This window comes from Miscanthus floridulus, chromosome 1 (assembly GCF_019320115.1).
Source record: "Miscanthus floridulus cultivar M001 chromosome 1, ASM1932011v1, whole genome shotgun sequence".
Lineage (NCBI taxonomy): Eukaryota > Viridiplantae > Streptophyta > Magnoliopsida > Poales > Poaceae > Miscanthus > Miscanthus floridulus.
This window is the reverse complement of record NC_089580.1, coordinates 16,068,305-16,084,080: the sequence shown is the minus strand read 5'-3', so window position 1 is coordinate 16,084,080 and position 15,776 is coordinate 16,068,305. Positions and strand designations below refer to the sequence as shown.

At 41.9% G+C, this 15,776-nt stretch overlaps 1 protein-coding gene across 1 annotated transcript; it reads right to left on the bottom strand.

The window, feature by feature from the left end:
• Window positions 1-722: 722 nt before the first annotated feature.
• LOC136550029 (uncharacterized) lies at window positions 723-11,200 on the bottom strand. Its single transcript, XM_066541496.1, has 19 exons — window positions 9,663-11,200; window positions 7,218-7,322; window positions 7,038-7,103; window positions 6,802-6,966; window positions 6,539-6,613; window positions 6,297-6,451; window positions 4,718-4,853; window positions 4,567-4,636; window positions 4,362-4,489; window positions 4,207-4,263; window positions 3,417-3,602; window positions 3,085-3,177; window positions 2,800-2,885; window positions 2,630-2,696; window positions 2,455-2,521; window positions 2,234-2,370; window positions 1,902-1,993; window positions 1,700-1,766; window positions 723-1,221 (listed from the first exon to the last, which is right to left on the bottom strand). Exons 1-19 carry the CDS (start codon window positions 11,079-11,081, stop codon window positions 1,057-1,059), a joined length of 3,336 nt encoding a protein of 1,111 aa, XP_066397593.1. The 5' UTR covers window positions 11,082-11,200; the 3' UTR covers window positions 723-1,056.
• Window positions 11,201-15,776: the final 4,576 nt, after the last annotated feature.

Genomic DNA, 15,776 nt, shown 5'->3' with positions numbered 1-15,776 from the left:
TAAATGTTCTATCAAACAAAACTAGATTCTTCGTGTAATATCCCGAAGAATCTAATGAAACCAATCTGATTTTATAGATATTGGTGCATTTCCTATAAACTTTGATTTGAAATTATACCTGAGCAAAATAAGCCCGGCCCGAGCCCGATGGGTTTTGGCCCATCCACAAACCTTACTAGACAGGACCTAGGCAAAGATCCTGCTACCCAGAAAATTTTTTCTTGGCCTAAACCCAGTCCAAAATACTATTTTTTTTTCTATTTTACGCTATAAAATGCACGGGTGGCCCACCCAGGCCTGGACCCGGCCTAAGCCCGGCCCAAAAAAATAGGCCCAACCTGTCTAGTAGAACGGTCATGGGCGGGACTTTTTCAGCTCAAAATAACCGGGGATTTTTTTAGCCCGGCCAGCCCACAAAATGCTTAGGTCTATTTGAAATAGACCATAATTTAGAATAAAAAATATACATTTATTCTTACATCCACTTGAAAGGCTGACTAGCAAATTGTCTGAAACCTGCCGTTTTACATTTCTACACTTTCCTTTCCTCTTCTTCAGACTGAGTCAATCTATAAGACAAAAATCACTAGGCAAATGTGACACTGTATCCCACACATACGAAGCGAGAGTATATATCAGGCATACTACACCAGAAGATGCCCAAGCTGTTTTTTTTTAGCACAAAGTGCCCAAGCTGTTTTTTTAGCGCAGAGTGCCCAAGCTGATGGGTAAAGAAATATGACATTAAATCAACTATCAAAATTGTTTTTAATTTACAATTCTTTCAACCCAACTAAAACTACCAAGTGAACAAGGTATATAGCTTTACAACTTCATCGACGATGTGGAGAGAGCCCAGTCTCGTACACATCCGTGCAGTTCTGCAACTGCAGCCGATATACACGCAGGATGCAAGCAGTGCCCCTTGTGCAAAACCTAAGGGCACATGAATGCGAAGCAAACCCCAACCCTGGCTCGGAAGTACAAAAATAGAACACAAAAGGTCAAGCTGTGAAAACTATCATATGCTTTACACCGTTGAGATTATTTGGTTAGCTATGACGACAGCACGGACTGTAGAGCAAGCTGTTGCTGTGGTTGCAAAGAAGACCAAGTCGAGGCTAATACTGAAGGAGGCAATGTTGCCTGAAGTTGCCTTAGTAGATTAATCATCCTGCTGGCAGTCTGTTCTGTTGCTAGATCTTTGCCGGCACACAATATCTGCATTCCGTACAAAAGGCAGATTACGTCAAGTAAATAATGCTCTAAGGCCATTGAGAAGTCACTTGGATAGCTCAGTTTCCTCCAATTGTTGGTCTTTTAAACAGTTAACCAGTGGCCAGTGGCTTCAGCTTCTCTACAAAGCCAATAAGCTACAGCTATCTGAACTGGTGTGGAGTTATCATGCTAGGATGGCAGAATCCACTAGATCTGTAAATTCTTAGTTCTTTTTCCAGTGTTTTTTCTTAAGATCATTGCATTATCATGCCAACAGTAGTGTTGTAATAACTGGTGTTAATTGTTGATTAACAAGCACACATGGAAAGGTAAAACCATATGCTTTAAGAATGCATTTAGCAGTCCTCTGGTGCCTCTGCAACGGTTCATGAGTTGCAATTTATCCATATTCCATAGACCTTGGGAGACTAAAGGGGAATAATATAAAGAAAACAAGATTCAGGAAAATAGGAAAAGGTACCTCTGCAAAAACAGACACAATCTTTGGAAAATACTGATTATTATGACCCAAAAGCTCCCTCTCAGACCTGTTGAATGTTGATTACACAAAAAAAAATAGCTGTTAAAGAAACATGAAATAAAACAAAAGTCTAGACAATAGGGAATATTGGTTAATCTCAGGAAAAGCAACTCTGCAGAAATAAATTGTGGGAATCACTTACTTCTCAAGCATCGCACACAGCTGTTCATGGACAAGCTTGGCCTCAATTAAGTCATTTTTTATCGGAAGGCAACTTAACCAGGCAGGAATTACCTGTTCAATGAACCAAGTGATGTATGGTCACAAAACTTTGTACAGTTCATAAATTAATGATGTAGCAACAAGACTGTTAGCAGTTAATATGAATTGCCCATCACTTCAACTGTTGCATTGAGAAATGGAATGACATACTACAATAAGGCTCAATGGAGCAGGCTAGATGCCAAGACAAATGCTAGAAGAACCATATGCCTAAGTATTGTTGAGTTTGGATATCTTGAAAGCATAAGATACCTGAGATACATCGATGCTATCACGATGAAATTGACATATTTTTCCAAGAGCGGAAACAGCATTGTCATAGGCCATCGCATTATCCAAATCCAGGGCATTAGGATGTTTGATTACATTGTATAATCTGGATAGGGCCTCTGTAGAAATAAACAAGATTGTTAACAGCATGGAATGACATGCAACTATACACAAATCCAATACAACATAAATACAAAACATACCCCCAGTGTGAGGCCTAAATGCAGAACCACCACATTCGGCACAAATGCCAATTCCATACACCGCGGCCTGAAAACAGCGAGTTGGAAATGAAATCGCACACTCTTAAGAGATAAAGGGTTGCTGTTGCACATAATTCTGCTGCACTGGGATGTAGAACAAATAAGAAATACAAACCTGCCTGACATCTGGATTTTCACTCATGCAGGCTTCTAATAGAGAAGGAAGGTATGCATCATAATACCTGAGAACCAGATATCATAAAAAACATGTAAAATGATCACAACTCACACCGATCTTTCGCCTTCACCAAACAAAGCGCTATGCATGGATCGTACAACTGTTACCTAACTGCTGCTTCACGGCAGTGCTCGGCAACATCATCAAAAATGCATATGGCAATCCTTCTTTCTTCTGATGTTTTATCCTTGCCCTAAATTGGTGGAATGTTAAAAATGTACAAACAATGTTTAGTTTACCTATCATTCAACAGTGCATTTATGTTTCATGTGAATATAAGTTCCGAGGTAATTAATCTAGAGTAACATCAAATTGTGAGGTAGTGTTCAGTGCTCACAACCCCAACAAGCAAAGCAAATGCACTAAATCCAATGGTTCATCATCTCACTTACCAACATAGGTGTCAAATACACGGAGAGTTCATCAAAGAATGGAAGAAAATAAGCCTTGAAGGTTTTAACAAGAGTGCCTAGACAATCACCAACCTGCAGTCACAGAAGTACAGGTTTTCAAACCAATAAGGTTAAGTAATAAGCACTAACAATTGTTCCCCACACAAAAAGTAGGTTCAAAGCACAATACAATAATGCATCCACCTTTCCAGTAAATTTCTGAGGTAGCTAATTTCTATGTTAGTGCACAAGCATTTGTATCAATCAGAAGCATGAGTAGATCTGGTACGCCTTTAAGGAGAGTTAGAAACTCCGAGATTTCAGTAGCTTACTTGGTCAAAGATTTCATCTTCCTGTTCGTTTTCTTCTCTGAGTAGCTCCTCTTCTTCAGAATCGAAGTCCTCGGCCCTTGCCCTTTCTGTTCGTTCTATCCTCCTGTTAGTGCTTGCAACTATTACTTCTTTGATTCCTTCCACTGCAGATCTTACTTGATTTTCCTCAAGAAGTGTTCCTGATAGCTGATCGAGAAAAATGGGTAAAAGATTATTCGAGTGACAGCACACAATACCAAATGTAGTACAAAGCTAAAAAGGAAAATGATGCCTACAAGTTGATTAAAAGCAATGACAATGTCTTCTGTTACAGATATAAGAAACTACTAAGACTTTATTTCTGAAAAAGGTAACACAGCACATTAAAGGATAACTGGGTACAGGTAGGACTTTTGCCAAAATAGCCAAGTAGCATGGTAGGACCATGTAAATATGAGCTTTAGGACAAACCAAGTAAACTCTGGACAAACTAAAAAAAAAAATCCGAAAACCCACTATAATTTAAACAACTCGGTTTTTTGAACAATCTCATTATCGCACTGTTTAAACCACACCAATATGTCCAGGTCCGCATGGTATCGTGCATGTATTCAAAAGTAGACACAATCATAGTCTGGTAAAGGGAATGAGATTGTAAATAATAAAGCATGTAAATTTAACAGCCATGTGAACAAAAGAATGTGAGGACATGAAAACTGTACTTGAGATGAAGCAGAAGTTCTCATGAAAATAAGAGGTCTTTTCTTCAGTCAAATAGTATCAAATATCATACAAGTACAGTATTACAAACCTGTATAGATTCATTCAATGATTCCAGTATGCTTGCACAAATTTGTGGCTCAGGTTCCTGCTTAGAATTCCAATTACATGCTTAAATCAAATCATGTTAACGAACATAACAAAAACTCAAGAAGTAATACGCTTTTATCAGCATAACGCCCTTACTTTATGCAAGGCCTCTACAAGGGCTGGAACTATGTAATCAGACAGTTGCTTAAGATAGGATTTATCACGACCTTGAGCTTGACCCTTTTCTATAGCCAATTTTGCTGAACGTAGAAGCTCAGGCATTGCTGCAAATAGCATATAATGTATAGCACAAGATAACATGCTAAAAGAAGTAAAGACATCAAAATTTTCAGTCGCATACCTGAAATAGCTGCCTTCCTGACTTCTTCATGAAAATAGAACTTAAGGAGAGGTACAAGCGTAGTCGTAACCTGTACAGATCCAGATATAGCTGTAGCTCTTTCATGAAACTAGAACCCGAGGAGAAAGAAGAGGTTGAATAGTGATATAACCTGATCAATCCATGGGAAAAATCCTTCCTTGAGCTCATCAGCGTAGCAACACAGCATATTACATGCTGTAGCTTTCTCCTCCAGTAGACTAGTTCGGATGCCGATCCTCTTATCACCTAGTGTGATAGTCTCGACACTGCAGTAGTGCAGGCAGTGAGTACAACATTGCTAGTAGACAGAATAAGAGCCTGAGACTGAGAGCATCTCCACGAGTTCCCCTATCCAACCTTAGTGTCAAAAACTCAAAATTAAGATTCATAGAGCAAAAATCACCCTCCAACAGCCCTCCTTATCCAACATTTTTTATTTAGTGGCAATGTTTTCTGATCGTCCGATTAATCGCGTCGTCCTTATCGGTACTTAGCACTTGATTAGGCCCTCCGATTCGATCAGAGCGATCAGAAACATGATCGTCCGATTAATCGTCGATTACTCGCGATTAATCGTCCGATTAGGTCTCTTTGCCGATCAGCACTAAATAGGCAGATGGGCTACTTCAGTTTACTGGGCTATATTTATTTTGGGCCAGGCCCATTAGGGTTTCTCGAGGAGGAGGCTTCAATTTGGATGATGATTTGCTTATTTAGATTTAGATGGCTGCTGAATGCTTGATTGAATGGCAGCTAGTGTTATCTTAAAAACTCTGAATGTTGTTTGCAGTGTTTAATTATTTAGTTTGTAGTATGTACTCAGTACTCGTACTATATTAAGTAAGCTGTGGACTATGCTAGTTTTCTTAATTCCTACTTTTCTGGATCTGGATTGAGTATGTGCTGCTGTAATGCTTCAGTCTGTAACACTATTCTTTTGCATCTACTTACTCAAGTTATCTATTATTCCTGCAGAAAATCAGCAAACATATGGAGGCTGGGACAAGAATATGGAGTCAGATCTCATAGGTAAGTAACCAACTAACTAGAAATATGTTCGATGTCTACTATATAAATATATAGTATATGGTATATTATATATATATACCATACATATATGATATATACTTATATAGTCCTGCTATATGCTGGACGATTATATGGACGATTAGACCGATCAGAGGTCGATTAATCGTCCTGATCGTCCTAATCGGTACCAGACCGATTAGGAACGATAAGCCGATCAGAAAACATTGTTTAGTGGTATCCTAAATCACCCTCACTCTCCCTCAAATTTGTGGTGACATGTCCACACTATATGTTATTTGAGATTGAGGAACTGTTGGAGAGATTTGTTGTTGGGATGCACCCTATATGAGGATACAAGGGAATTACGTGTAGGAGGACTCTCAAAGATGTTTTAAGACCTAAAAAACCTTCTATACATGACTATTCAGATAATTCATGTTTGCTTAACTTGCTAGTGAGATGGATATGATGACCCAAAAATGTGAATCCAATACAGGATATGAAACAACCATTGATATCAACATGACATGGGCAAATTCTTAAGATGTGCCTATGACCACACACATTAGATTCAACATTTCCATCATATGGCTATCACCAAAAGATGAAAGGTATCCAGGAAACAAAACATAACGAAAATGACATACTATCAAAAATATGGAAGAAAAAACTAAACATACCCCTCGTCATCAGATTCACCATTTTCATCTTCTGGTCCAGAAGAAGTGACACTCACATCTGGTTTGAGCTGAGCAGACTGGAGCAGAGGGGGCATAACAACACTCATGTATGGTAAGAAATCCTGACCAAGGCATTTACACAGTCTTGCCCATGCCTACAGAGGCGAACAGATAATTCAAATGAGAAAAAAGATTTGAATTGCCAAAAAAAATTGAGAACAAGGTTTCAATTTCTAACATACTTGCAGCATGTAACTTGTTATAGGGTCATCAGCCTCCATCTGAGATCCTTGCAGTGTCATAAGGACCTCCATCACCTAACACAAAAATGAATTATCAATAGCATTAACAGATACAGAACAGATAGCATATAACATCCTACAGTCCAATTTGATTTCTTTTATCGAGTACAAAAGCCACAAAAATAATGTTTTATAATACTTTTATAGAAGGAAAGAGTTATGGACTGTATACTGTAATATAAGGGGAACTAGGAAACCATTACCTGCTTAGCATCGTCCTTAAACTTTTGTTTCCCAACTGCCATACCAACTAAACTGATGCATTCCATGGATTTGGCACGCAACATTCTGTTGGATTTATCAGTTGCATTCATGAGGATAGCCTTGAGGTATGGCATTACTGCATCATAATATTTTTGGAAGTGTTCCTGAATCAATAAGATTGAATTTTTTTGTTAGAATGTCAACAAGAAGACTTGAACCGTATTTTCTGATATACCTGAGAAGAATCTGCTGCTGAAGCTAAAGCAGTTAAAGCAGCTTCTTGCACCATTTGGTTTCCAGTCTACATCATAAACATACAAGTTTCAAAATAATAGAATAGATATTAATATATTATGCCCATGCCTGATGTCTATACTGTATAAAGTTAAGGTGCAAAGACTAGATGTGAGACCACCTGAAGCAACAATAGAAGTTTCCCAACTATTACATCCAAGTACGGTGTCAAAATATCAGGTCTGCAGTTTTCACTGAAGTTCAGAATAGCTGATGCAGCATGTGCCTGAACTTGTAGGAAATAAAATAAATATTAGAGCATGCCTTGTTGGTCGGCTTATGCGTTGATGAGGAGCAGATATAGCAAGTCAATTACAACAAATAAAAGCATGTGGCAGGAGAATCAGATGCATGCAGAATGTCTGACACAGGTATTTATCCACTGCAGCAGGCCCAACTTCAGGCCCTCGACTCTATGTAAACCAATAGTCAATATAATATACCACTAGATTTATCAGAGATTAGTAACTTGAATAGCTTGTAAGAATAGTTGAATGATGAACATAAAGCCAGAAAACCATCAAAATATTCTCTGAACTCAAATGGTACCAAAACTAGTGGAAACTAATTCAACTTGACTCCAATTCCAAAATGTGGCTACTGCAACTAAGGTTCCAAAAATTTTCACCCCAAAGTGTCACATCGAATCTTACGGCACATGCATGGAGTACTAAATGTAGACGAAAAAAAACTAATTGCACAGTTGGGTGAGAAATCGCGAGACGAAACTTTCGAACCTAATTAGTCCATAATTAGACACTAATTACCAAATACAAACGAAAGTGCTACAGTAGCCAAAACCAAAAAAATTGCCATCTAAACGCGCCCTAACAAACTTGTACCATTAAAACCTACAGTGTTCCTGTGCAATCATCACTGGAACAGAACCATTTTAAAGCTTTAATATATCTTAATTTGGTTCAAGGAGAAGAATCAATCCAGAACCTTTTGATCTCTTGTGTGTTCTCAAGACAATTTTGGTTCAGGCTGTTTCACGGGTTGGCTTACATATGCTAGCTCCTGGTCTGGAAGAGACTTCCTTTTTTGGCTGGTGGGAAAGAATTATTCTTGGAGCTTGGTCGATCTGGAAAGCCCAAAACCATTGCATCATTGCGTTTTTTATGGCTCTGCCCCTGCACTAGAGGAAGCTCTCTTGCTTGCTAGACAGGAACTACACCTTTGGTGCCTAGCAAGAGCCCGAGGGCTTTCCCACCTGGTGGCGATTGCCCCTGGTGAAGTTTCGATGTTGGTCGAGGTCAGATATTTGCAATTTTTGGCGCGTATGTAAACTGATTTATACGTAGCTATCTAGCTAGTTGTCTAGTTGCTTGGGTGGTGGTGTGGGTTGTAAGGGCTCTTTCCCTTTTTCTTCTTAATATAATGATACGCAGCTCTCCTGCGTGTCTGAGAAAAAAAATCTTAATTCGTACCTCATACATTAGTATTCAAAGAAGGAGAAGTAATAACAAATATAAATACAAGTCAAACTTCTGAAAGGCAATGATGTGTGCAGGCATAGACAGACGAAAGGTACCTCAAACAGCACAAGGGTGGTATCATATGTGAGGAGCATCCACACAACTCAGATCTAAAATGCGCTGGTTACATGTTTTCCGTGGTTCATATGCACTCACTAGTTTTGGGTTTTGGTGGAATGGTTTACATGTAAACTGTAATTGCTAAGAGTGTCAGGCACACGACTCTTCTAAAATTCATTAGCCTTCCATATGTTTCTAGTTGTTCAGTTGTTGGGTCAGATATACCTCAGATGTGAGTTCTTTAGGAAATCTAAGAAGCACCGAAAATGTCTCTCTCCTATGAATGCCTTGCGATCAATCTGGTAGATGTAATCATGCAAACATCTCCAAATTTGAGTAAACTATGCATGCCATGCACAACAAAAAACATTCAGCGAACAATATGCATAGATATTAGCAACAAAGCACGACACTTTAGGCAGAGAAAATTAATTGATGAACAAAATGGCCAAAAGATGCCAACTGCTGGGATGCTGACTATGCATAGGTATTTAGCAACAAAGTGCAACGAAAATTAATTGATGAATAAAATGGCCAAAAGATACCAACTGCTGGATGCTGCCTCAATAAACAAAGGCTGAATCTTGTTTCTATGTATTAGACCTAAAACATTATCCTATTGAATAATAATCCAAAAAAAAATCCAAAGTATAGCCAACCTCAACACATCCAAATAGCACACATAAACTAGTAAAGGTACAATGGTATCATTAATACGCTAACTACAACAGTGATACATTAGCCACTCTCTAATGCACATTACTGTATCCAAAACAGTCACTAGATACCACTTAGTGTGCCTAAAATAACTTGGGCAACTACACTTCTGTGGATGATGTCATCAATCACACTAGACCAGTGTTGTTTATATAAACTAAACAAAGTAACAAAGCATTAACCATATATGCATTAAACCCATGGATTACAAGATCTTCTCTGCTTTCAGAAATCAAATAGAAACAAAAAAGATATTATAAGGGCCAATTGCATGAGAAAATGAAATAAAAAAAGATACAGCAATCACTTGCCTGTACGCGTGGGTTCTGGACATCATCCATTGCTGAAGCTAGTGCAGGTAGCACAACATGGTGCAACTGATTTTGCAACTCAGGTCCCAGGTCCGTTGAAAGCTGCCCTATTGCATTAATTGCTGCCCACCTCACCCGTGGGTGAGGATCCTGGAAAGAATTCAGCACCATCCCAACCACCTGCTCCAGATTCTTAATCATCACCTTAGCAGAGCCCTCTGCAATCTGAGCTATGGTCACCAGTGCAGCATTCCGTCTCTTCCAATCTTCAGAGGAGAAAAACGATGGGAGCAACTCAGCTGCCACGGCTAGAACCGTATTGCCACCAACAGCAATTGACAACCGGTCCAGACACTCCTGTGCGAAAACATAGCTTCCCGTCTCTCCAGCGTCTTCCTCCTCTGACACCGCGGCATGCCATGCCGGTTCATCCTGGACATCGAATAGCATACTCATGAGCACCGCAAACAGCCGACCAACGTACCGAGGCAGCTTCCGCATCATCCCGGGCGCACGCTCCCGTGCCTCGGCAAGCGTGACGACAAACTCGACGGCAAGGTGGCGGGTGCCGTCCTCTAGTCCTGGGGCCTCGGCAATCTGCAGCATGGAGGCGACCACGTCGGGCAGCTGGCGGCGCAGGAACCGCGGCTCCGCGCCGGCGAGCTCGATCATCATCTCCAGAGCCTCCTGGGCGGAGCCCTCGTTCCCGCAGTTGAGCGACTCAGCGAGAGCGCGCATCATGGCCGGGAGGAGGTCCTGGAATTGATCGCGAGCACCGGCAGAAGGAAGGGACTGGATGAGGCTGATAGCCGCGTTGAGCCCCGCGACGCGCACGTCGGTGGAAGAAGGGTGGGAGAGCGCGGCGAGGAGGAGCCCGTGGAGGTTGGGGAAGCTGGCTGCGAGGTGGGAGGCCAGCCGGGCCAGGATGTTGAGCGCCGACTCCTGCAGTCCCGGCGGGGAGGACGGGGAATCGATGGACTTGTACAGGAAACTGAGTAGGTCTGGCCACGCGTTGGCGGGCAGGAGGAAGGAGGCGAGCTCGGCGACGGTGTCGGAGAGCTTCCTGGACACGGACCTGGGGAGCGCAGGCGCGGAGGCGGCCGAGAGGAGCAGCGCGCGGAGCGAGGACTGCGCGGCGGGAGACAGCGCGGGGTAGACGAAGGACTGGGATGACGGGGCGATGAGGCGGCGCAGCAGCACGGCGGCGATGGGCGCGGAGGGGTGCGCCGGGGAGAGCAGCAGGTGCGCGAGGCTCAGCGCGAGCGCGTCCGGGTGGGAACCGCGGAGGGCGTGGAACTGCTGCTCCGCGCGCGACCGCGCCTCGTTGGCCGGGGAGGTGAGGTCAGCCAGCAGCGCCGTCAGCGCCGCCGGGTCGGCGCCCAGCACCGCCGCCGCGCCCGCCTCCGCCTGCGGATCCATGGGGGCACGGAGCGGCGCAGCGCGAGGGGAGCGAGGAGGCGGGGGGATTCGGGTGGCCGCGCGGGATTTTTTTGGTTTCGTGGGGTGGGTTTTGCGGGGGAAGGCGGGGGGGGGGGGGGATTTTTGGGAGCGGCGCGGTGAGGCGAGGCCGAGGGGCGAAGGCGGGCGGAGGAGGGAAGGAGAGTGGAGGCGCGGGGCGATGGAGTCGAGAGTCGAGACGGCCGGGCCGCGGACACTGGAGGGTGGTGCCGTGCTGGGAGACGGGGCCCAGGGCCCAGGGCCCAGGGGCTAGGAAGTGGGGAGTTGGAGTAGTACACTAGTACTGGTCCATGAGGAGTGGGTCCCGGATGGTCATCAAAATCAGAACAGCGCACGCCACAGCTCACCTGCTAATTATGCCAGCATATTCTGATTAGTGACTTCTTTCTTTTTTTTTTCTGGTTACTTTCAGACTTCGATTTTTGCGACGAACTTTTTGTAAACTTGGATTCAACAGAGTTCTTGACGGGTCACTTTTCTGGAAGCTAAGATTTTCAGATTTAACAAATATTATGGCTCTGCTTGGTTCAAACAAAATCTAGTCTAAAGTAAAAAAAGACATGGGACTGGTAGATTTGTTATAAGCTTCGTTGTGACAGTTTTCAGGTGTTCCAATAAGCGTCATGTACACGAAAAAACTAATCCACTCTAACCTAAGATTTTCTTTTCAGTGGGGCTAATGTTGATACAATTTAGATGTTGGAGTTACGATTGTTTATATAGTGAAATCCACTTGCATATTTATTCCTCCTATCGCCCTGTTCGTTTAGGTTTGTTTGACTGATAAGTAATAGTTGAAAGTACTGTTGTCTAATTTAGTATGATAGAAAAATATTATTCGTTGACTAAAAAAATACGATTTATAAGTCAAATAAGCTCAAACGAATCGGGCGTATATTCATGCACGGATGGTCTGATGAACACGGGATAGTACGGAGTACACTCTAAAAAATAACCAGGCACCAAACTTTCTGAGAAGTATACAGAAAAATTTTAGTTCCTGTCCCATCGGATGTTTGAACACATGCATGAAGTATTAAATATAGACGAAAAAAATAACTAATTGCACAGATTGTGGCTAATTTGCGAGACGAAATTTTTAAGCCTAATAAATTCGTCTCATAAATTAGTCTCCATCTATGTAATTAGTTTTATAATTAACTTATATTTAGTTCTCCTAAATAGCATCCGAACATCCGATGTGACATGGACTAAAATTTAGTCCATGGAACCAAACACCTCCTTAAACGTCTTCTGGAGCATGCGAACGGTTTAAACACATGATATTCAACAAATTTTAAAGCATGACCTCACGAGGCCAGACAACTGTCGCTCCGGCTGACGTCTGAAGCCAGCCCCGTTCCCGTCCGAAAAGCAAGAGATCCGATGTCCAGAACCGGCGCGACACCCTCTTTTAACATTTTACTCGTGTCGTTTTCGCTCCCGAAAAACAAGTTTAATTAAATATATATTAAAAATATTAAATATTAATATTTATGATAAATAATTAGTATCACCGGATCTGTGGTCTCGCGTCGTACTTCTGTGCTTACTTCGTTTTACTAGTGCACGGCAGCCGCTCGATGAAATGCTGCATGCGAATTTCTATGTCCGGACTGCCGAATCTGAAGTGCTGATCATCATAGCAGGTGCAAAAAATGTGGTAGCACCGGTCCTTGCTCAAACCAATACACTGGCTATAGACTTGCTACTGCTAACCTAGGACATGTTTTTTTTTTTTGGTTTTTTAGAGCTTATGGACCTTTCAAAAGCCCATAATAAACTTCCGAAAAAGATAAAAACCAGAAGTTTATTATAATAAACTTTTGAGTTTTTGGTTCATGGGAACTGTTTAGATTTTGAAAGGTCCAAAAGAGTCTATAAATGATCAAAAGTTGAAACAAACAGTCGTTTCAAATTATAAGATATTTTGACTTTTTTAAGTACTTAACTTTTATATTATATATACATAGTGTATACCTAAATACATAACAAAAACTATGTATTAAAAGAAGTTAAAGCGTCTTCTACTTTAAAATAGATGGAGTACTAGGTAGGCGACAGTTCGTTATCTAGAAAAAAGGTAGGCAGCAGTTGAGGCAGGATCGTGCTTGCGCAAAGCTACCTTAGCGTGTTTGCTCCGAGCTGGCGATGAGAGAAGGATTTTCCGGGCAACAAACTTATTATGTGGGTTGCTCCTTCGCAAAAGGACCATTTTTTCTATCGAAAACATTTCTTTAGTCTCTAATTAGCATTCCAGCACACGGAAATCAGAATCATTGTCTGTATTTTGTAAACTCGTAATCTGAGCTTTTGTTGTTTCTGAAAAACATACATTGGGAATATGAAGATTTGTTCACCATCAGAAGTCGTGAAATCGCCAACGATCACTTGCCTTGGTTGATCAGACAACCATATGTATACCTATATCTTTTTTATATCTTATACTTTCATTCTCCACTAACATTTATCTTACCATACAAGTTGTCGACATCAATATCCATTAGCACGCGACTGTGACAGTCCACTAGCACATTGTATGTGTCTTCGTTCAAGCTATCCACTAACTTGCAATTGTCCACATAAACGTGCCACACCGTTCATTAACATTCATTATGATAGTTTATCTCTTCATGTAAATAACTATAAAAAATCTTATTTTATTATAAATTATATGTGATTTTCATAGCAACGTACATGGTATTCTTATAGTTTTATGTAAAAAACATATCACAATTTCTAAAATCTAGATAATTTGATGCGTATCATAGAAAAAACGGATATTCTTCATCAAACCGAAGGCCGAAATGGTGGCCTACCGGTTACCATGCCATAGAAGGTGGCATGCTAATTCATGGTGAGAAGGTCTTACATGCGTTTTTTTTGTTTCTATCACGGAGATTAAAACGTGCTTGGTTTCCAGCCACACTTCGCCACATTGCATATGTGACATACTAACATCACACATATATATATATATGTAGAGTTTGAAACGATCTATAAGTTTGTAGTTGATATTTTTTCTATTTAATAATAAATAGAAAGATTATCAACTACAAATTGTAGATCGTGTCGTGCTCTAAAAGTTTGATATAAATTTTGTATTCATACAACTCCATATGAAAAAGTTATTCTTTTTGAGTGCTTTTACAGTGGTTGGGATCGCTTCCTAACACATCCCAACGCTCAAAATAGCCATTTTAGTTGTTTTTAATCGTCCAAGGGCAGTATGGTCATTACGCACAGCCCTCCCCCCTCACACCCCACGCCCCTGCCGTGCTCCCTCTGCCCACGCCGAAGCGTTCAGCTCCCCAAGCACGCACCTCATGCGACACTGCTTCTCTCCATCGCCGTGGCCACCGCCGCCGCCGCCGCCGCCCTGCTCTCTCCCCCACTCTAGCCGCCGCAGCCGGCCTCGCACGCCCGTCGGAGAAAAAATGACAGGTGGGCCCCACTGCCATGTCAGCAAAACCACCTAAGAAACCACTTTGAAGTGGTCGAGGGGGTACTTTGCTTGTTTCCAAAAGTTAGGGGGGGGTATGTTGTCCTTTATTGTAGTTCAAGTAGGTCTTTCAAAAGCAGCGACTAGTTTAGGAGGGTGAATCAGACTTTACTTTAGAAAAATTAGTGCACATCTAGATAGAACTTGTGTAAGTTTTCTATAAATGATCATTTGGCCTTAGTTTTAAAGTGGCATATAAATTCACCCCCTCTTAGACATCTTCGGCCCCTTCAAAAGCTGCTTCACATATTTAACGCCTATAGAGATAAAGTTAATCTATTGAGTACAATGAACCCTGATACACATCTATGGCTCAAGTTCTCATATCCTCGAAAGACAGATCCATTAGACAATTCAAGGGGTGCACTGATAGTACTATCACAATGCAAGAACGAGGATCACAGTATCTTTGTTGTGGTCACCTGTTTCTTAAGATTTGACGCCCCCCCCCCCCCCCCCCCCCCCCCCCCCCGCGCCGATAAAGACATCACCTATGTTTGTCGGTTCAGCAGTGGATGACTATAATACTGTCTTTGTAGCTAGGGAGCTACAAGTTTGTAGTTTGGAAAGAAAGTTTCCAAACCTCTGTACAGTGAATGCTTTAATATATTTAGACTTTTATGAAAATTACTTGTAGACTTTTAGAACTAACATGATAAAAATACCGAAACATCAGCAAATGGTTATGATTAAGAAATGGATCATGGACGTTGAATGCATCATTCCGGTCATGCTGCATGGCCCGAGAGGTCTCTTCGGTTTGGTGACAAGAAACCAAACAAAAATATGTTCTCCCTATTCAATGCCACGCCAAGTCAGAGCAAAGCAAAATTTGGTTCCTGGTGAAGTTGGCCAACCAAATTTGAGCTGCCCCAGTTTTGCCTAGTCAAATATTGGATACTCTCTTGTCTGAAAACCAAAGAAAAATTTCGCGGATACAGCCCAAACTGGCAGCAAAGTGCATGAATGAAACCAGAGGCCCAGGAGCCAGCTGTCTTTTTTTTTGGGAACCCCAGGAGGCCAGGAGCCAGCCATTGGTCGTACGTCAGACAACAGCAGAACCGGCTGGCGCCTGGCTCACGTGCTCGGTACATCCCCATCCGAAAAAGGACCCAGCGCAGTGCTCCGATGCTTCGGTGGCTTCCGCAAGATGC

Excerpts from the sequence above, each read along its gene's own strand:
- LOC136550029 (XM_066541496.1), bottom strand. The coding sequence starts at position 11,081 with ATGGATCCGCAGGCGGAGGCGGGCGCGGCGGCGGTGCTGGGCGCCGAC. Across the intron at positions 2,886-3,084 it reads TGTATTTGACACCTATGTTG|GGCAAGGATAAAACATCAGA; the intron begins GTAAGTGAGATG and ends CCACCAATTTAG. Across the intron at positions 2,522-2,629 it reads AAAATCCAGATGTCAGGCAG|GCCGCGGTGTATGGAATTGG; the intron begins GTTTGTATTTCT and ends CGCTGTTTTCAG.